This window comes from Diadema antillarum, unplaced genomic scaffold (assembly GCF_040938485.1).
Source record: "Diadema antillarum isolate AM-2024a unplaced genomic scaffold, OU_Dant_1.0 scf00000036, whole genome shotgun sequence".
Classification (NCBI taxonomy): Eukaryota; Metazoa; Echinodermata; class Echinoidea; order Diadematoida; family Diadematidae; genus Diadema; species Diadema antillarum.
The window spans coordinates 445,627-462,802 of record NW_027270925.1 but is presented as its reverse complement, the minus strand read 5'-3'; the positions used below and the strand labels follow the sequence as shown (position 1 = coordinate 462,802).

Below are 17,176 nucleotides of genomic sequence, written 5' to 3'. Positions count from 1 at the left end.
TACCGTGAAAGTAATGCATAATTCACAGCTAACATAAGCAACAAGGCGCCAAATCATGAAATATCCAGCTACAGTACAGTCAACTTTGTCGTTGTGAGTGGAGTTGTAAACAGCTGCGAAAAGATACAATGTAATAAGCAATGTCGTTCCCACGGTGTATTTGTTTGACTTGCTGGCAAATTGGCAGTGACGTGGTGTTTTTTTATATCCCATGCCATTTCAAATTTCAGTCAGTCAACTAAATGAGTCACATTAGCTTTGCTACGCTAGTTCCACTCAGAAAGCGAGAAGATTTTGACGCTGTAATGATATGTAATTGAATATGGTGAAGGCAACTAAAACGGCGCGCTTTTCCCATTTAGTATACAATCACTTGGACGAAGATTCGTCTCTCCACGTAGTTCTCATGGATATTCACGATGATGGCTGCTTTGTGACGCGTGAACAGGAAGACGTCGCTCAGACGACGAAAGTGATGGGCGACCTAGGCGGTCGCTCCTTAGATCACATTCTTCAGTTCTTTTCATGCAAGTTAGGTCTAATGTGTTGTTACGACGTTTGATAAACCGCACTGACTTTTGTCCGTTCACCCTGTTGCTTATCATTTTACCTGATGTCTACAAAAGCTGCATTAATTAAATATCAATATTACAAAAAAGCAGTATCATTTTTCAAATATTCCAGGAGCATTTCAGAGTTCACAGTCTGTCAGTAATGGTTGGTAATGAGTGTCCTTTCATTCATGTTTTAAGGACTATGATTTTCATTCTTAAATTAGAATATAAGATGCAGCAGTGCAAAGGCGTACGAAAAGAATATTATCCTTGAGATGTATATAATACACCTATGACGTTACACGGTGGTGTAGGAATTATAGAGTGATGATGAGCTTCTCGTTCGTGGAATCCCAGTCCCGCTCTCGGCTCTCACCCTCAGAAGGTTCGGGTCCTTCAGGAGTGGACTACTGGCACTGACCTGGGCGTTCTTATTGCCGTCCACTGGGGACTTCACGGAGATTTTGGGAATCTCCAGCACGCCCACGATGTTCCCCCGCCGGGTGCGGAAGAAGAGGAAGCTGACGGGGAAGAGGACTAGGGATTCGAAGACGAGCAGTACGCACTGCCAACCTGTGTGTGTGCACACGACAACGATCACGGTTACGATCACGGCGAAGATATGATGACGGCGATAAGAGTGAAACAGAGAAATCAAGACCATAGCAACGATTCGAAGATGTCGATGATGGTGGTTGGGATGACGCCGATTGTACATATTTATGATGATAGGGCGACGTCGATTACACGACGATGACGTTGATAATGAGGATGTACAACAGATCGATGAGGGAAAGGAAAATAAGAAAGGAAATATGAAATTTGATCCATACTCATTTTGTTCTTACTGTCATCTTATTTACAATGTGTATAGCTTAACACATACTGGCTTCCATTGATAAGATCAACCGAATACGTTTTCAAAACAATTTAGCATTACGATATTTTCACAACCTTCCATTCACCTAATTGTTCAGTATAAGATTATATTAGTCGTTAGGAGATACCACTGTCGAAGAATGAAATGACATATCATGAAATCTTTGAAGGCTTCCATGGCGGTAGAACGTTGGGTGGTAGAAGGCTTAACGGTGCACCACGTTAGGGTATGTGTGTGGCCCTGAAAAGGGCCTACCCAATCCCCACACACATACCCTATGATAGAAAGAATACGTGGTGCATCGTTAAGCCTTCTACCACCCAACAGATGATATATCAAATGGTAAAATAGGTATCCTGTTATTGCTTACGAGATCAGGACCTTGCTTTCACTTAGGTGAAATCATACGGCAAAAGAACGATACAGAATTACTCATTTGGCGACATGCGGCAATGTCAGAGAGCTTTAGATCTGCGACGCCAACGTTAAGACAACGCAGCCTCATGGGTTGGACAATGGAAGCAGCTGTCCCGCACATGTGCAGAACACCATTTTTTTCCTAATTGGCGTCCTCTTATTAGAGTTAGCGTCGCAGATCTAAAGCTCGCTATTCTAAAGAAAAACAACAACAACGGAAGAGACAGAGAGAGAGAGAGAGAGAGAGAGAGTGGAAAAGAGGGAGAGAGAGGGAGAGAGAGAAAAGTGTGTGTGGGGGGGGGGGGTGCGACGATCTGATGATGGCGCTATCCAGAAAGAGTAGTTCATGAGTGTGGATTGAACTTGTCGCCTGTTCACAGTTAAATCTTGTGAAACGTTAGCATGGGTTTACTTCTAATTTTGACATCTTTTGTTCATTACCACTTCATAATCATTTTCATCAATATTTCATCGAATGGGACACCTTCGAACACTTACTGTTCGCTCTGGACTCCCAATCGAATGGCTTCACACACTGAATGACATCGGTAAAGACCAGGACGTCGAGAATAAGAATCTGGATGTTACTGAAGAAAAGAGCTAGTCCAATGATGCCGAACTTGATGCCGATGTGGAACGCCCTCAGGTGTCGATACGAGGCGAGCAAGAGAATAAGCAAAGCAATGGATGCCACCAGCGAAGACAAAAGAGTGAAGATGTTGAGGTACAGGTAGGCGTCATCAGGGGTTAACTGAGGTCAGATCGTATAGGTAGAAAGAGAAACGGGAATACATGGCATATGAAAAGAATGGTTTGAACGGATACCAAGGTATGACTTTTGATTTGGCTTGAGTTATGGGTGCTGGATTGAAACGGTCCAGTGGGCTGATACAGGAGGGGTATACTGATGACGAAAGTTTATACCGGTGACTGATGCATTATGTACAAGGAAAGAGCTAGAAGAAGCGCGATTCAATTTGACAATAATGAATGATTTAAACAATATCGACGTGCCTTATCGCATTCATTATGGTAATAATAATTAATCTTTTTTTTTTCAATTCTTATTCATATAAAATCAAGTTGACAGAATTGCGAATAAGCAGGGGGACAGTATACAGTGATGATGAAGTAACTATGGGACAAAATCATAACCAGATCTAGAAATATTGATTCTGAAAACCTCGTCCTCATCGACTGAAAGAAGATAGACCTCTTTCTTGCTCACATTTTTTTTAATATAAACTAAATTGAATTTAGTCGATACAAATGACAACAACAATCATACCGAACTCGTGTTGTACGTCCCGTTCAACCACAAGATGTCCTCGATAAACAAGATTATGGGTCTGACAATCGCCATCTGATAGATACAAATTTCGAGCACCCAGAAACTATTCCTGAAAGTAAAGAGAAATCATGGATGATTGTGTCACAAGAGCAGGTAGAACGAAACAGTGTTACAAACAAAAGCTGATGGGGGAAGTTGCCCCATCGAGAGTTAGTTCTGTCTCTGATTTGATTACTTTCACTTCATGTCAATTCTCTGACATTAATGTGCCACTGATTTTAATTTTATGACACGACTGCAGCACGTGAGAACAATCCATGCACTGTCATCTCTATGTATGGTGTGTGACGCATGTAAGCAGTTTCGATGATTAGACAACATAATAATACAGTACAGTTATATAGTCATATGCCGGGTTCGGATAAGTGAAGTGATTATGTTTACTTTCTAGTACGAGTTGTGTTGGGGGTCTACGTAAAGCATTGTGAAATATCCTTCTCTCCTATAATATCTCTCTTATCATTTTAGTTTGACAATTAACGAAATCTCTCAGATCTACTTCTTTCTCCCATTATGACAATAGATGGTCATAATTACTACATTAAGGAGACACTGGCCCTTAAAGAGACAAATTTGAGTCTCCTCAACATTTTCATCTACAGTATGATACCAGTATCCTATTTTTATGCTTTACTGCTGGCAACGCTATAAACACATCTTCCATAAACTGTTTCCCTAATACTGGATCCAGATTTATATATACTGGTATATATATATATATATATATATATATATCTTTCTGTATCCATATGCATCCATAGTACAGATAGATGGATATATAGATAGATATAGGTAGATAGATTGATAGATAGATATAGGTAAATAGATTGATAGATAGATATAGGTAGATAGATTGATAGATAGATATAGATATAGATAATAAATTAGATATTAGGTGCTAATGGCGAAATGTGACTGTACATAACTGGAATAAGAGAACAAATGTAACCGAGATCACATAATGATTCATAAATATTATGATTCACTGTTCAATTATATTGTATTAATATCGTGCATCATAGGAAAAGATATGTAATTGTAATCGTACTCAGCTAAGTGCATCTGCCGAAATATTTGATGTTCTCCGATTTTTCGTTCTGTGGCGTCGTGGCCTCCGTAGTAGTAAATAACAAGCTGAAGAAAGTGATAGATGCTGATTGCGAAGTAGCTGTATATGAGGAGAAGAGAAAGCAAATATGATCAAGATCAGATAATGATTGAAATGATTTGCTTTTTAATTATTACTTTTGTATATCACATGAGAGAAATAATGAGAAAAGCAATGCATATACTTTGTAAGGATAACAAAGAAGTAAAAATAGCGATGGAAAAAGATGATCCTACTGAAAAGCGAGACATGTATATGACGTGGATCATTCGATAAACAATGCAAATAACATATTCTTTCAAAATATATATAATTATATATATATATATATATATATATATATATATATATATGTATATGTATATATATCATGGCTCGACACTAACTTTTTTGTTTGGTGGCCCGATGGGGCCACCAAAATCCTAAATTTCAAATTTTTGGTGGCCCGAGAGAAAAATTTGGTGTCCCGAAAAAAACCCCAATAAAAAATATTAAAAGTCCTGTTTTTTTTAATGAGTCAAATATTTAAGTTTTATGATAGTAAGAATTAAAAGTTGGACATATCAACTCATAAATTAAACTTGCAACACTTACTCTCAGGCACTCATTCAGTCCTTTTCATCCATCCTCTAAACAAATTTAACTGCTAATTTCCGGCGCAAAAAGTTACGAATTTATTGACATACTTTTCAAAAAATTGTGGTGGCCCGAGGCGGGCCACCAAATTTGCCCTTTTTTGAAATTTGGTGGCCCAACTTTCATTTTTGGTGGCCCCGGGCCATCGGGCCACCGTTAGTGTCGAGCCCTGTACATATATATATATATATACATTACAGCTAGATCATGATTATGCTAAATGGCAGGCATATAATGATATTAGCATATTGTAGACAGTATACTTGTTTTAAAGTACATAGGAAATCATCAGTATCATCAGCACTGTCATCATCCTTCATCAGTTTAATTCCTGTACAGAGCGTGACGTTTCATGATGATATGACATTCTTCTTTGATTTTCGCTTATCTATCAATCAATAGATTCAGCATTGTGTATGATTAATATGACTTATACAAAATGATCGAATAGGTCAAAAGACCAAAAAACAACAACATAAGGCAGAGGCGATGATATATCGAAGTTTGCATTGACTTGCTGTCAATACTGTTATGATGTTAAGAAAATAATCACGGATTATTGACTTCAAGAAATAATTACAATACACAGATTATAATGCTTCTGGTCACCTGTGGTGTCCTTATAGTATTTACATGAGAATATCTCCTTGAGAACCTTTCAGAATTTTGTTGTTGTTGTTGTTTTTGTTCGTTGATTTTTTAATGTTTTGACTATTCTGCTTCTATTCTGTTCTATATGCATTACATGATTAGAATTAAAACAGAATGTCGACAAAATGATATCTTAAATTTTCTAATAATTTGACCGTTGAACTCACATTGACGCAGTCAGGTTGCACATCACCACTGCCCTCGGAATGAACAGACCTATTTGCGACGTCAGAGCAAAAATCTATGGACGAGAAAGGAAGTGGTTTTCGATACATGCATGAAAATGGTTTCGATGGGCAAAACTTATTACTGTGACCCCAACTGCCACCATGCGGAAGAAAATAACAGGACTGTGGTCTGACCTCGTTACCTACATAATGACTTGTGCGACGTGACTATTTTTCAATGTCTATATATAGAAAGCATATGCAATAATCATTGCTTGTGTGATTTTATAACTGTGCAGGGTTTGATTAGCGTTCACTATATACAGACAAGTATTAAATACGTGATAGTTATAATGCCATACACATGATATCATCTAATGCTTAGACGTTTTAAAGGTTGTAAACTTCTCATATACCGTTGGTACGAGCTGTTATCATGGGCAGATGTCAACTCAGCCGGATTTATGATCAATCAAAATTAAAGGAATAGTATAATATTGGTGGGGGTGAGAATTGAGGTTCTACATTTTTTTTTTTTTTGCGAGATATTAAGAAATCACTTATGAACAATGTTACAGGGCATACCGTTTAAAGAGAAATTCAAAGTTTGTTTGTTTTCTTGATGAAAATCCGTTTTGAAATGGCTGAGATATCCAAACACAAAGTAAAAAAAAAATCAAAGCGATCCTAATTAAAGGTGGGTCCCACCTTTTATTAGAATCGCTTTGTTTCAGATATCTTAGCCACTTCAAATCCGATTTTCATCAAATAAACGTTGAATTCTTCTCGGAATTACATGTTCATTCGTATTTCATAAGAGGTTTTCTCTCACCAAAAAAGTTAGAAATTTGAAGCCAGGTCTGACCCAAAACTATACCATCCCTTTAATCGTATTCTACTTGCTTTTCGAATAAATTTATTGAATATGACTCTGTGAGCGATGCTTTTTCCTCAGTATCCAATTCATTTGAATATTCTAGGAATAAAAAAAATGTAATATGAATATGTTTAACGCCCAGTGAAGTCGTGGCAACCACTGCCTATAGCACCATCGGCCGCCTTACCGGAAATATGCCCATCATCCAAATAAGACTGATGGAGCGATCCCTGTGTGGTATCTTGGTTGCTATGAAGACAATGGACTCGGTGAAGAGGAAAAGCAGGAGAACGGTGATGACCGACATTACTATTATCGTCACCAGCAGTCTCGTGTTTCCCGAGATTTCTGAATTACAAGGAGACAATAAGAATTGGTGAGCTTGTTTTGTTTAATGTATGTTTATGTGTTTGAGCGTTTCACTCTTATACATTTGATGTTTCATGTTAAAATGTTCGAATGGCCTGGTATATCACAATGTTTTCGTACAATCACAATTAAGAGATGGTATAGCATTGGTTTAGGTGGTGCGGAAATATTTAGAAACCACTCTATGAAATGTTAAAGAGCATACAATTCTCAGGGGTATTGAAAGTTTTTTGATGAAAATCGGTTTTGAAATGACTAAGATAGCCAAAAATTATACAGGTAAAACACAGAGATCCTGTAATAAGAATCATGGCCTGCTTTTTGGATTTCTATTATCTCATCTATTTCAAGACCAGTTCTCGTCAAATAAACCGTGAATTCCTCTATAGGAATTACATGCTCTTTCAAATTTCATAAGATGTTTTATCTCACAAACACATACACACATATTATGACTTAAAAGTTGACAACCTGCAGCCCCATCCAAACCAAAGTTGATTGCAGCCCAATCCAAACCAAAACTGTACCATCCTTTATACCTGACTGCACGTGTTTAACATCACGACTTATAGTGTAATTATTACACGACGTGGGTAGCACAAGATATTTTAAAGGTTGGCGGTGGCGTTCGACAGCCAGTATCACAAATCCTTCTTTTATCAGCTTCAATGAAAACTGTGCCAAATAGAAAATCACGCACAGAACGCCAATTCCCTTGTCGAATCTCTTCACGATTAATCTGATCGGTAAAAGTTTTGGAGAAACAGATTATAAATGTCCTTCCTCTCTAATTCCTGTTCAAAATCTTATTCATGAATCTTGTGAGAATCGAAGCCGAAGTGTTTTTTGGAAGGAACGCAAAAAACAACAAACAAACAAAAATAAACAAATAGAGTTGTTTATGGGAATATTTTGATGATAATAAATGCATAATGAAAAACTGAGCTTTATGAAGTCGTAGTTATAATTATCACTATAATGTAATGATTAACGCCGGAGTCATACAATAAAACATCTCGTTAGAAATCCTATATCAAAATGTGAGGTTCAAATATGAATCCCAGTATAGATGATTTCAGATTTACTGAAGCACGGTATATACGTTCTAGATGAAATAATGTAATAATCATTACGTTTCATTCCACAAAGTTTATTTCTAAATTCTATATCAAGTTTCATGTAGTTAGTTATGCAATTCGTTACTAACTGAATTAGATCGAAGATATCCAATACATTACCGTCCATGAATTCAACCAGGGTAGGTTCGATCAAAGAACAATTTCCAGCCATTTTGCCTTAGGTGAAGTACTGTAATTCCCAGTGTGTGACTAAATGCTGACAGTACGACAGCAATTGTGACTGCTGATAGATATGGCGAATAAATAGAAAGACAGCTCGGAAGAAATCCACGACGTTGGGTCCGGTGATATCAAACTTTGACCTGCAAGTACACGGGGTGATGATAGAGGAGAAATCTTCAACAGAAAACTTGCAACGCATGGGTGAAGATAATGGGACAATACATGAATAATGCTTTTCTCGTCTTGTGCAGCTTCGGGACTATAAGATGAATCTTCTTCTTCTAGCGTTGATGAACGAGGACGAACAGTCAAAGCTTCGTCTTGAATTACATACAGAAATCAGTGGCGATCCTTGCTATGCTGCCATTCCACAAGAATGTTGTCTGTTTGAACAAAGCAGTTAAATGGAATCAGAGGTTTCCCTGTTGTTATTCAGCCTGCCCAGGGTCAATATCCTATAATATAGTGAACTTCCTTAGATCTTTCTCCAGTGAGGTATGATGATACTTTAAATGGCATACATTCGGACGTACTCCTTTTTAAAGTAGGTATGTCCAAGAAGTGCCAGTGCGAAGAAACACTTAATGGCGTGTGATTCCCAATACAAACGTTGGCATTGTAGATATCAAATCACAGCAGGCTGCTGTTCGTTTTTTAATATTGAACACATCGGGAGTGTGTATATACACTTATACTGATGAATATTCCCAGATTCCAAAGGTCAACATGATAGGCTGGTCATGTGACCGCGAAATCAAACCTCGTGCGGATACGGTGCGCACTGGCACAGACGATCAATGTTGAGTACACAGATTATTAATTACTAGTCATTTATCACTGATGAAAAAGGGGGTAGGGCTACACCCCATTGCATTGACAGCGACATAAAAATCAGCTTGCCAGTATCGAACTCTCGTGGACTATATCGTCGGGTGCCCGTGCATTGGCTGCTAATGCAATACAATTTGTATTGCGTTAGCGGCCAATGCACGGGCACCCGACGATATGCAACCGAAAATTGTATAGATGCAGCTTGAGGAGGGTCCATACTCCTGAATCCGTAACCATCTGGTCCCGTGTGTATAGTATACGGAAGGTCTTGTAAAAAAAGCAAGATTCACTGGTAGAAGACTCTGGTACACGCAATAGTTTCACCAATGATGCCAAAACATTCTTATCATTCTCACAAGCCGTGCTCCAAAAGTCTATGATAAGAACAAGCAGTTGAAAAATGATGTAAGAGAGGAAACCTGTGTGGATGGCCTGAATTCTGAAAGTCACACACGATCTATGGCCGGCAAGTGCAATTGTCAGGTTTTTGTTATAAGCTTTGGTTAGTTCTATGCGCTCCGGCGGAAATCTCTCCACTCAGTCCCCCATCAGGTCATTTGGACATCGCAATCTCAAGGTTCATCCTTGTTTGATTCTCTGTACGCCAGCGTCTTTCCCATCTGTAATCCCCAGTCCTGGCTTTCGTTTCAATTCTCTTGCCCTTTTCTTTGTCATTTTGCCAAGCCTTTAAGACTTTTGTTACTTACTTAAGTCACTGCCCTCGCACCTCCTAAACAGGTTGTGTAGTCTGTCACAGATTTTACTTTTGTACTGGGCAAGTCGACGGTGACATCATGGTGCATGTACAGTATTTTCCATGTACTTTGAGTCGAGACCACACATGTATTTCGTGACCATACTAATTTTCTTTGTCTTTCTCTTTGTCTTCTTTCTCATAATCTCATATTTTTCATCTACTCCTTTACTCACACTTTGATGTAGGCCTACTTCATTTAATCAAATAACGGCGTATATATAGGAGTGATGCATATTAATGAATGTTGATCCTAAAAGTTGAATTCCACTCCGTCTCAATGCGCTGGGAACTTGTCCGATGAGAGGAGGATTACACGTGCTTAAAGACAACTGCTAAGAACCTACCCAGGAACATATTATACTATTATCAAAAGGAACTAGGAATGTGTACTCGACCTACCAGCCGCTGTCTACTATAGCCTTTTGTCACCATACAGCGAGAGGGCCTTGACAAAAGGCTACTGTCTATACTGCTCTAAAAAATACCAATTTCTGAGTGACACACGCCATTAAAACCACCACGTACAGACAACAACCTAAACCGCCCTATATATTGAGAGTCATTCAGACTTATTATAGCATTCTTTGTGAGGCTATTCGAAAAGTCTGTCACTCAACTGTTGATTTTAATACCCGTATTCCTGATATCCAAGCGTCTGCATAGTTTCTGAGAAATCTCATCTAAAGAATGGCCTCAGTATTTCAATGGTCTCTATTTGATATTGATGACAATTCATAATATTTAAGCACTTACCACATAATTCAAATGTCTTTATTTAAGTGCTATTTTTGCATGCATCTGCTTGTGAAGAAAAATATGAGCATTGCAAACTTATTTGAAGGAGAGGTTTGCCCAAATATATTTGTGGATTGAGTGAATGCAGCAATATCAAGTAGAACACATCAGTGAAGTTTGAGGAAAAATCGCACAATCCCTTCAAAAGGTACGAATTTGCAAACGTTCAGTCCCACCATCGTTGGATACATGAGAAAACTACAACAGTTTGTGACGTCACTGCAGGGCAACGATTAAAAATTTTCTGTGTTAAGGGTGATTTCCCCCTTGCTTTCTGAAAGAGGTAAATGCGAGATGCTCTTCCATTATGCTATAGAAAAATGAAAATAATACAAGCAACTTTGTATGTTGACTTCTCTTTTAATCTTTACATTGTTGTTCTATACTGTGACGTCACGAACTGTTGTAATCTTCTTTATTTACCCAGCAATAACGGCATGTAAGTTTTAAAGGGATTGTATAGTTGTAGTTGAGACCTAACCTCAGGTTTCTAACATTTTTTTTTTTTTTTTTGGGGGGGGGGGGTGAGATATAATTATGTAACGAGATGCCTCATATGAAATATGAAAGGGCATGTAATTCCAAGAGGTGAAAATTGGTTTTAAAATGGCTGAAATATCCAAAACAGATCTATCCAAATAAAAGGTGGGACCCAGCTTTTATTAGGATCGCTTTGTTTTACTTTGTTTTTGGATGTATGCAGCCATTCCAAAACCGATTTTCATCTGATAAACTCTGAATTCCTCTTAAAATGGTTTGCTCTGTGTTATTTCAGAAGTGATTTCTTGGTATCACCTAACAAAAAGTGTAAAGCCCATTCCTCATCTCCACCAATAACCCTCCCTTTAAAAATGCAAAACTTTTAAACGGATTGTCCAATTTTCCTCAAATTTCACAGATGTGTTCGTCAGGAATGCAGTTCACAACACTTGTAGCAATCTTTCTAGTTTTTGAATGTCTATTCATTCATGTTAAGGTATCGCCTCTCCTTCGCCTGTCAACGAGTGTTGCAACTTCTTTAACGGTTTTCAGCTCACAAATCACTGTCGTTTCATTTCAACTAAATCTGTTCTCCCATTATTCTTCTTGTTCTTTTTTGTTTATTTGTTTTCCTCTTGTTCCTTTCTTCTTCTTCTTCTTCTTCTTCTTCTTTTTTTTCTTCTTCTTCTTCTTTTTCTTCTTCTCGTCTTCTTCTTTTTCAAAAGTTACTCTATGTCATAGTTGGGAAATGGTGGTGGTGGTGGGGGGGGGGTGGCTGTATACCTTTGCAGAACACATACACACATAACACACATTCGGTTTAAAAAACAAACAAAAAACAACAACATTTAAAGGAATGGTACAGTTTCGGTTGAGTCGCAACTTCAGGTTCCCAACGTTCTTTGATGGTGATTTTTGAAATAGTGAGAAACCTCTTACGACAATATAGAAGAGCATATAATTCTAATAGGGATTCAAAGTTTATTTGATGAAAATTGGTTTTGCAATTGCTGAGATATCCAAAAACAAAGCAATTCTAATAAAAGGTGGGCCCAACTTTTATTAGGATCGCTTTGTTTTACTTTGTTTTTGGATATCTCGGCCATTTCAAAACTGATTTGTGTCAAATAAACTTTGAATTTCTCTTAGAATTGTATGCGCTGGAACACTCCATAAAGTGGTTTCTAAGTATTCTAACAAAAAAAAAAAAAACTCAGCCAATACTAAACCATCCCTTTAACTCTCTAGGGATAGGTTGCCCCGCGGCTCCTTAAATAAACCTATAGTAATGGGGACTACCACTTTTACGCTCAATAAACAATAATGATTGTATAATAGTAATAATAAAGGAATGCTCGTACTACTATGGTGATGTACCACCTGGTGAGCTAGGCCCATAATTATTATGTGGTTGTAGCTCCATGGTACAATGTACCACCGATCTCCGCACGAAGTGGGACTCTGCATACCGTCAACTGAAGAGTATATAGGTAGTGCGCCCTCTCTTGTAGCTGGCAGAAAAATCTTGTTATCAGGTGATTTTGACAACTTTTATTACTATACGAAAACACAGAAATGAAGAAATAGATAATTAGGGGACTGGAAACGCAATAGGAAAATGAGAAAAAATGAGGATGAAAAGGTAAGAAAGACATTCAATATATAGAGTGAGAGAGAAAAATACAAGAAAATATAATCAGGGGCGGATCCAAGAATTCTGTAAAGGGGGGGGGGGGCGCCTTTACAAAATCAAAGGGGCATACGCCCCCTCAATTTTTTTTTTACAGTCTAAAATCATTTCTATGAGAAGGATAAATAATGAAGAAAATATTCTTCAATTTTACAGAAAAAAAATATCCAACAATTAGTATTTCCTGCGAGATCTACCTATAGAATACACATTAACCGTTCATTAGCCAGAATTACCGAGTACCATGAATTACATTTCCGTCAGGGTGAGGATTGTAACAGACTGATGAGAGTAGGTAGTACTTCTTTTTGTTTGTATGTGTCTGTTTATTTATTTTTGTTGTTGTCACGGCGTTAAAAGCCCTCTATCAGCCGAAATTCTGTTTTTCAAAGAAGTCGTGAGAATAATTCACAAACAGGAGAACAATTCAAAGATGCAGAAACGAAACAAAATAAAGATAAGACATGTAGCAACAAACAAAATGTAACAAAACAAGGACTGATCATACTAAGAAGAGCAAAACAAATTGAATAGGCTCTCCTCTAAGTGTTTGTCTTCTTGTGATCAAATAAGTGCTTATACCTATCAGCTTGCTTTGGGTGAATTACATAGTGCCAGAAAATTGTATTACATCGTGGCATTTTAATGATTGAGACTTTTTCATGTCAGTATGAATATGATCAATATCTCATATTTACTGACGATTGATGTCAGCGATTTTCCGGCAGATGACCGACTTGCTTTACAAGTATTACCAGAACGTTTGTGCCCTTTTGAAATGTTTAAAGATTTCAAGTGTAGAATCGGATATGAAAGTATAATATAGGCCCTATTTGAAATAACCTATGGAAGCATAAATCAATAACATTATTCCTCGATTAGTTGTTCGACATCAGGGACTCATTCAAACATTGATGGAGTTGCCACACCCTTGCCCCAGATAGGAACAATTTGTAAAACTCACGTCTTAGATTTATACAAAGAGATAGCAAAATCTCTTTGGATTTGTACAAAGAGCTCATAATGAGAAAAATCTCTTTGGATTTGTACAAAGAGCTCATAATGAGAAAAATCTCTTTGGATTTATATGACGTATTTGAGGCTACCGTGGAAGAGTGGTAGGAGTTGGATACAGAAAAAAATGCTACCGCGCCCGAGACGCTTTGTTACTGGCTGAGTGTTCTGTGCGGGAGCTTTCTGTGAGGCGCCAGTGGTATCCAGCAAGGGGAAGGCAAGTGGTGGCGACGCGACGCGAGCAGAACAAGGCGGCAGCAGTGGCGGGCGGCAGCCGTGGTGACAACTTGGACTAGTAGAGGGTACTGATACTTGGGCGTAGCTAGGCGCACGACTGGACTGTCTGAGGGTTGTTATTCTCTACCTTTTTGTCGATCTTTTTCAGAAGAAAAGGTAAGCCGTACATATATCCCATAACGACATTTGCAATGTGTATTACGATTGTTGCTAAAGACAAATTAAGACTCGTAGACCCGTGTAAATTCAATTTTGAGGAACACAACAATCAATAACCATGATAACATGTTAGTTAGTCAAATTAATAAAATTAGAAGTAATAGAACTCTACCGTAAACTACTAGTAAATGTATATTTTCTACTAGTATTCATTTGCCCCAACAACAGTGACAACCGCTTTCTATGTTATCCTTAAGGCTTTTTATGGAGTGTGTTACGGGTACTTCTTGGAATTCAAGTAGGCCTAAAAAAAAACCTAACAAGCTAGATATTCTGTTCAGCAGATATCAGTATGGGACTGCCCTGGATAAGGGCTTTCTGCACCACAAAAAGACCCTAGTCAAAATTGAGTCCCTCCGTTTTGGTCTGGAGAGATTCTAACCGGCACCCAGTACAGGTTACACGCATGAGGTTCTGTTCAGTGTGTGTTGTTTCATGGACTCTAGTCTAGACTTTAGTAAATTACATAGGCCCCTAGGCCCTACGTGAAATTTGCTTGAGAATCTTTTTGTGCATACAGCCTTTTTTAAAGATGCATAGATAATCTACTAACTACAGACCCAGCAGTTGCAGGGGCGCTATTGCCAGTGTTGGATGATAGTACCAATGATACGAAATAGTACCAATGATACGAAGATTGCCGAAGGTGAGCTGTCATCGAGTAAAGCGTGTCGGTGTTGCTACGTAGGTAACGTTGCTTTCTGCACGTCATGCAGTCTGTAGTGATGCCAGGGTGCGTGCTTCTTAGTATGACGTCACAGAAAAAGTTTGCTAAAGCTGTCATCATCAGCCAAATCATGAGCCGAAGTGTGATCAGACCACTGACTACAGTGAATCGGACTTCTTCGAACTCATGGAAATGGGTCAAGCGTATTCGGAAAGCGCTGAAGAGGAGTCGATAGCATAAGTGTCTGTAGGAAACTTGCGCCATCTGCCATGTACGCATTCGACTAAACCACCGGGTCTAGATCTATGTACCGGTACCAGCAATCTTGGTCTACACATATTCAAACAGAAGACATCCATATGAAGAAGTTCCACGCATCTGTTCTGCATGCCCCGTTGAATCTTGTTTAATGCAGGAAGTGAACATCGAAATTAGGGCTTTTTGATGGATTGATTTGACTAATTTCATCCAGACCACCCCTTTACATGGTTGCATGATTTTATTTGAAACTTTTACTAAATTTGCAATTATTCTATGACAATGACAGGAAAGAGTTGCACTTTTGCTTCGAATGGCATTGAAATGTCCATGTTTTCAGCTTTTCTATGAGAATTCCATTAAATTTCCCGATTTCGGGGGCTCAGTGTACAATCGAAAGGCTTGACAAATTTTAACTACTGATGTAGGACCTACGCTATGGTATTAATTTTCTTCAGGCGGTTTCTAATTTTTGGAACTGGATGATTTTAACTGGAGATTCATGTTACAATGGTTCCTATTCATCAATAGTTTTAGGAAATGGTTGCACTTTTGGGATCTTTTCAGATATACACTAGTTTTATCAGAAGTTGTGGTTTAATAGATTTTATAGTGCTGGGTAATCGCTGTGTAATCGCTGTACATCCTCTGCACTAAGAGCACATCCCCCTTTCCTGTTTAACGCCCAGGCGTGCACTGCACTGCATAGTTTTGTGCTGTTGCTGAGTTAGCGACAATATACCGTTTTCTCAAGAGGGAACAGTACTGAAAGGAGCTCATCAAGTTTGACAGCTTGTGTTATTTACCATATAACTTCTGTTTTTTAGATAAGATAAACGCACGAATAACAAAATCTGCATTGTATCATGATGATCTGGAAGCGTTCCTAGTGTAGAGTACCTACCAATAATTAACAAAGCGTGTTCTTTCACAAGCAGTCATTATGTACACAGCCATAGGCATCTACTGCGTTGCTACTAATACTAGTAGTTAGTTGTGGTACATGTATTCATGTATTGATACATACGTACTATACGCTAGGCACTGCCTTGTGCGTCTGCATGTATGTATGGCATATGGATCGCAGAAAATGTGTCATTTCTAGTAACTGACATGTTGCGTGCACGAATGCACACAGCCCCTGTAAGCTATTCGGTATTTCCTACAATTTTGGTGCAATTAGGGTTTGCCAAATGTGAGAAACCTAGATTGGAAATGAAAGTACATTAGCACCAGCACATAATCTAGAGCTACCAATACTCCATGAGAGCCTGAGCTTATGAAACCAAACTTGAAATGCACTTAAATGTACTCTAGTAGCTCTTGGAACAACTTTTCAACGGATACACAAACCAAGGATCAATACTGCAGTCACAAGAAGAACTTGCTTAGTCTGAGCATGTGAATTGTCACAGCATGTCCCTCTGAGGCATTTACCGGTACATTGTAGTAGCTGAATACCTGTTTGTCATATTTGCTTGTTGCAAATTTGTCATTATCAGTTATTAGGAAGATTAACAGCTTTAAAAACATTGCTTCTTTGAGTTTGCCAATAATCAGCCATTTTCATTGATGTGATTTGACATAGACCCCTAGAGGACTTAAGATTTATTATTTGTACTGATATAAGAAAAGGGTACTAATGCTTCAAAAGAATGTAGAAGTCAACACACTGACATAGAGCCATTTCGCTGTTGTGACCACTCACAAAGTTCCACACAAGGAACCCACATGGATATTGAATTAGGTAAAGTATCTGTTTGTGTTCTCAACTTTGGTCAATTGCAAGCCTGAATAGTCACTCTGTTGATGATACTCTGATAGTCTAGATGGTTCTAGAACAATTACCCCAGACCCTTCCCCTGACCCTAATCCTAATCCTGAACCTTATCCTATCCCTAACCCCAATTCTAATCC

General features: G+C 38.3%; 1 protein-coding gene across 1 annotated transcript; it reads right to left on the bottom strand.

Annotated features, from left to right (window-relative positions):
* Positions 1–687: 687 nt before the first annotated feature.
* LOC139744958 (organic solute transporter subunit alpha-like) lies at positions 688–8,377 on the bottom strand. Its single transcript, XM_071655371.1, has 7 exons — positions 8,249–8,377; positions 6,829–6,989; positions 5,765–5,838; positions 4,251–4,370; positions 3,140–3,251; positions 2,350–2,602; positions 688–1,127 (listed from the first exon to the last, which is right to left on the bottom strand). Exons 1-7 carry the CDS (start codon positions 8,298–8,300, stop codon positions 853–855), a joined length of 1,047 nt encoding a protein of 348 aa, XP_071511472.1. The 5' UTR covers positions 8,301–8,377; the 3' UTR covers positions 688–852.
* Positions 8,378–17,176: the final 8,799 nt, after the last annotated feature.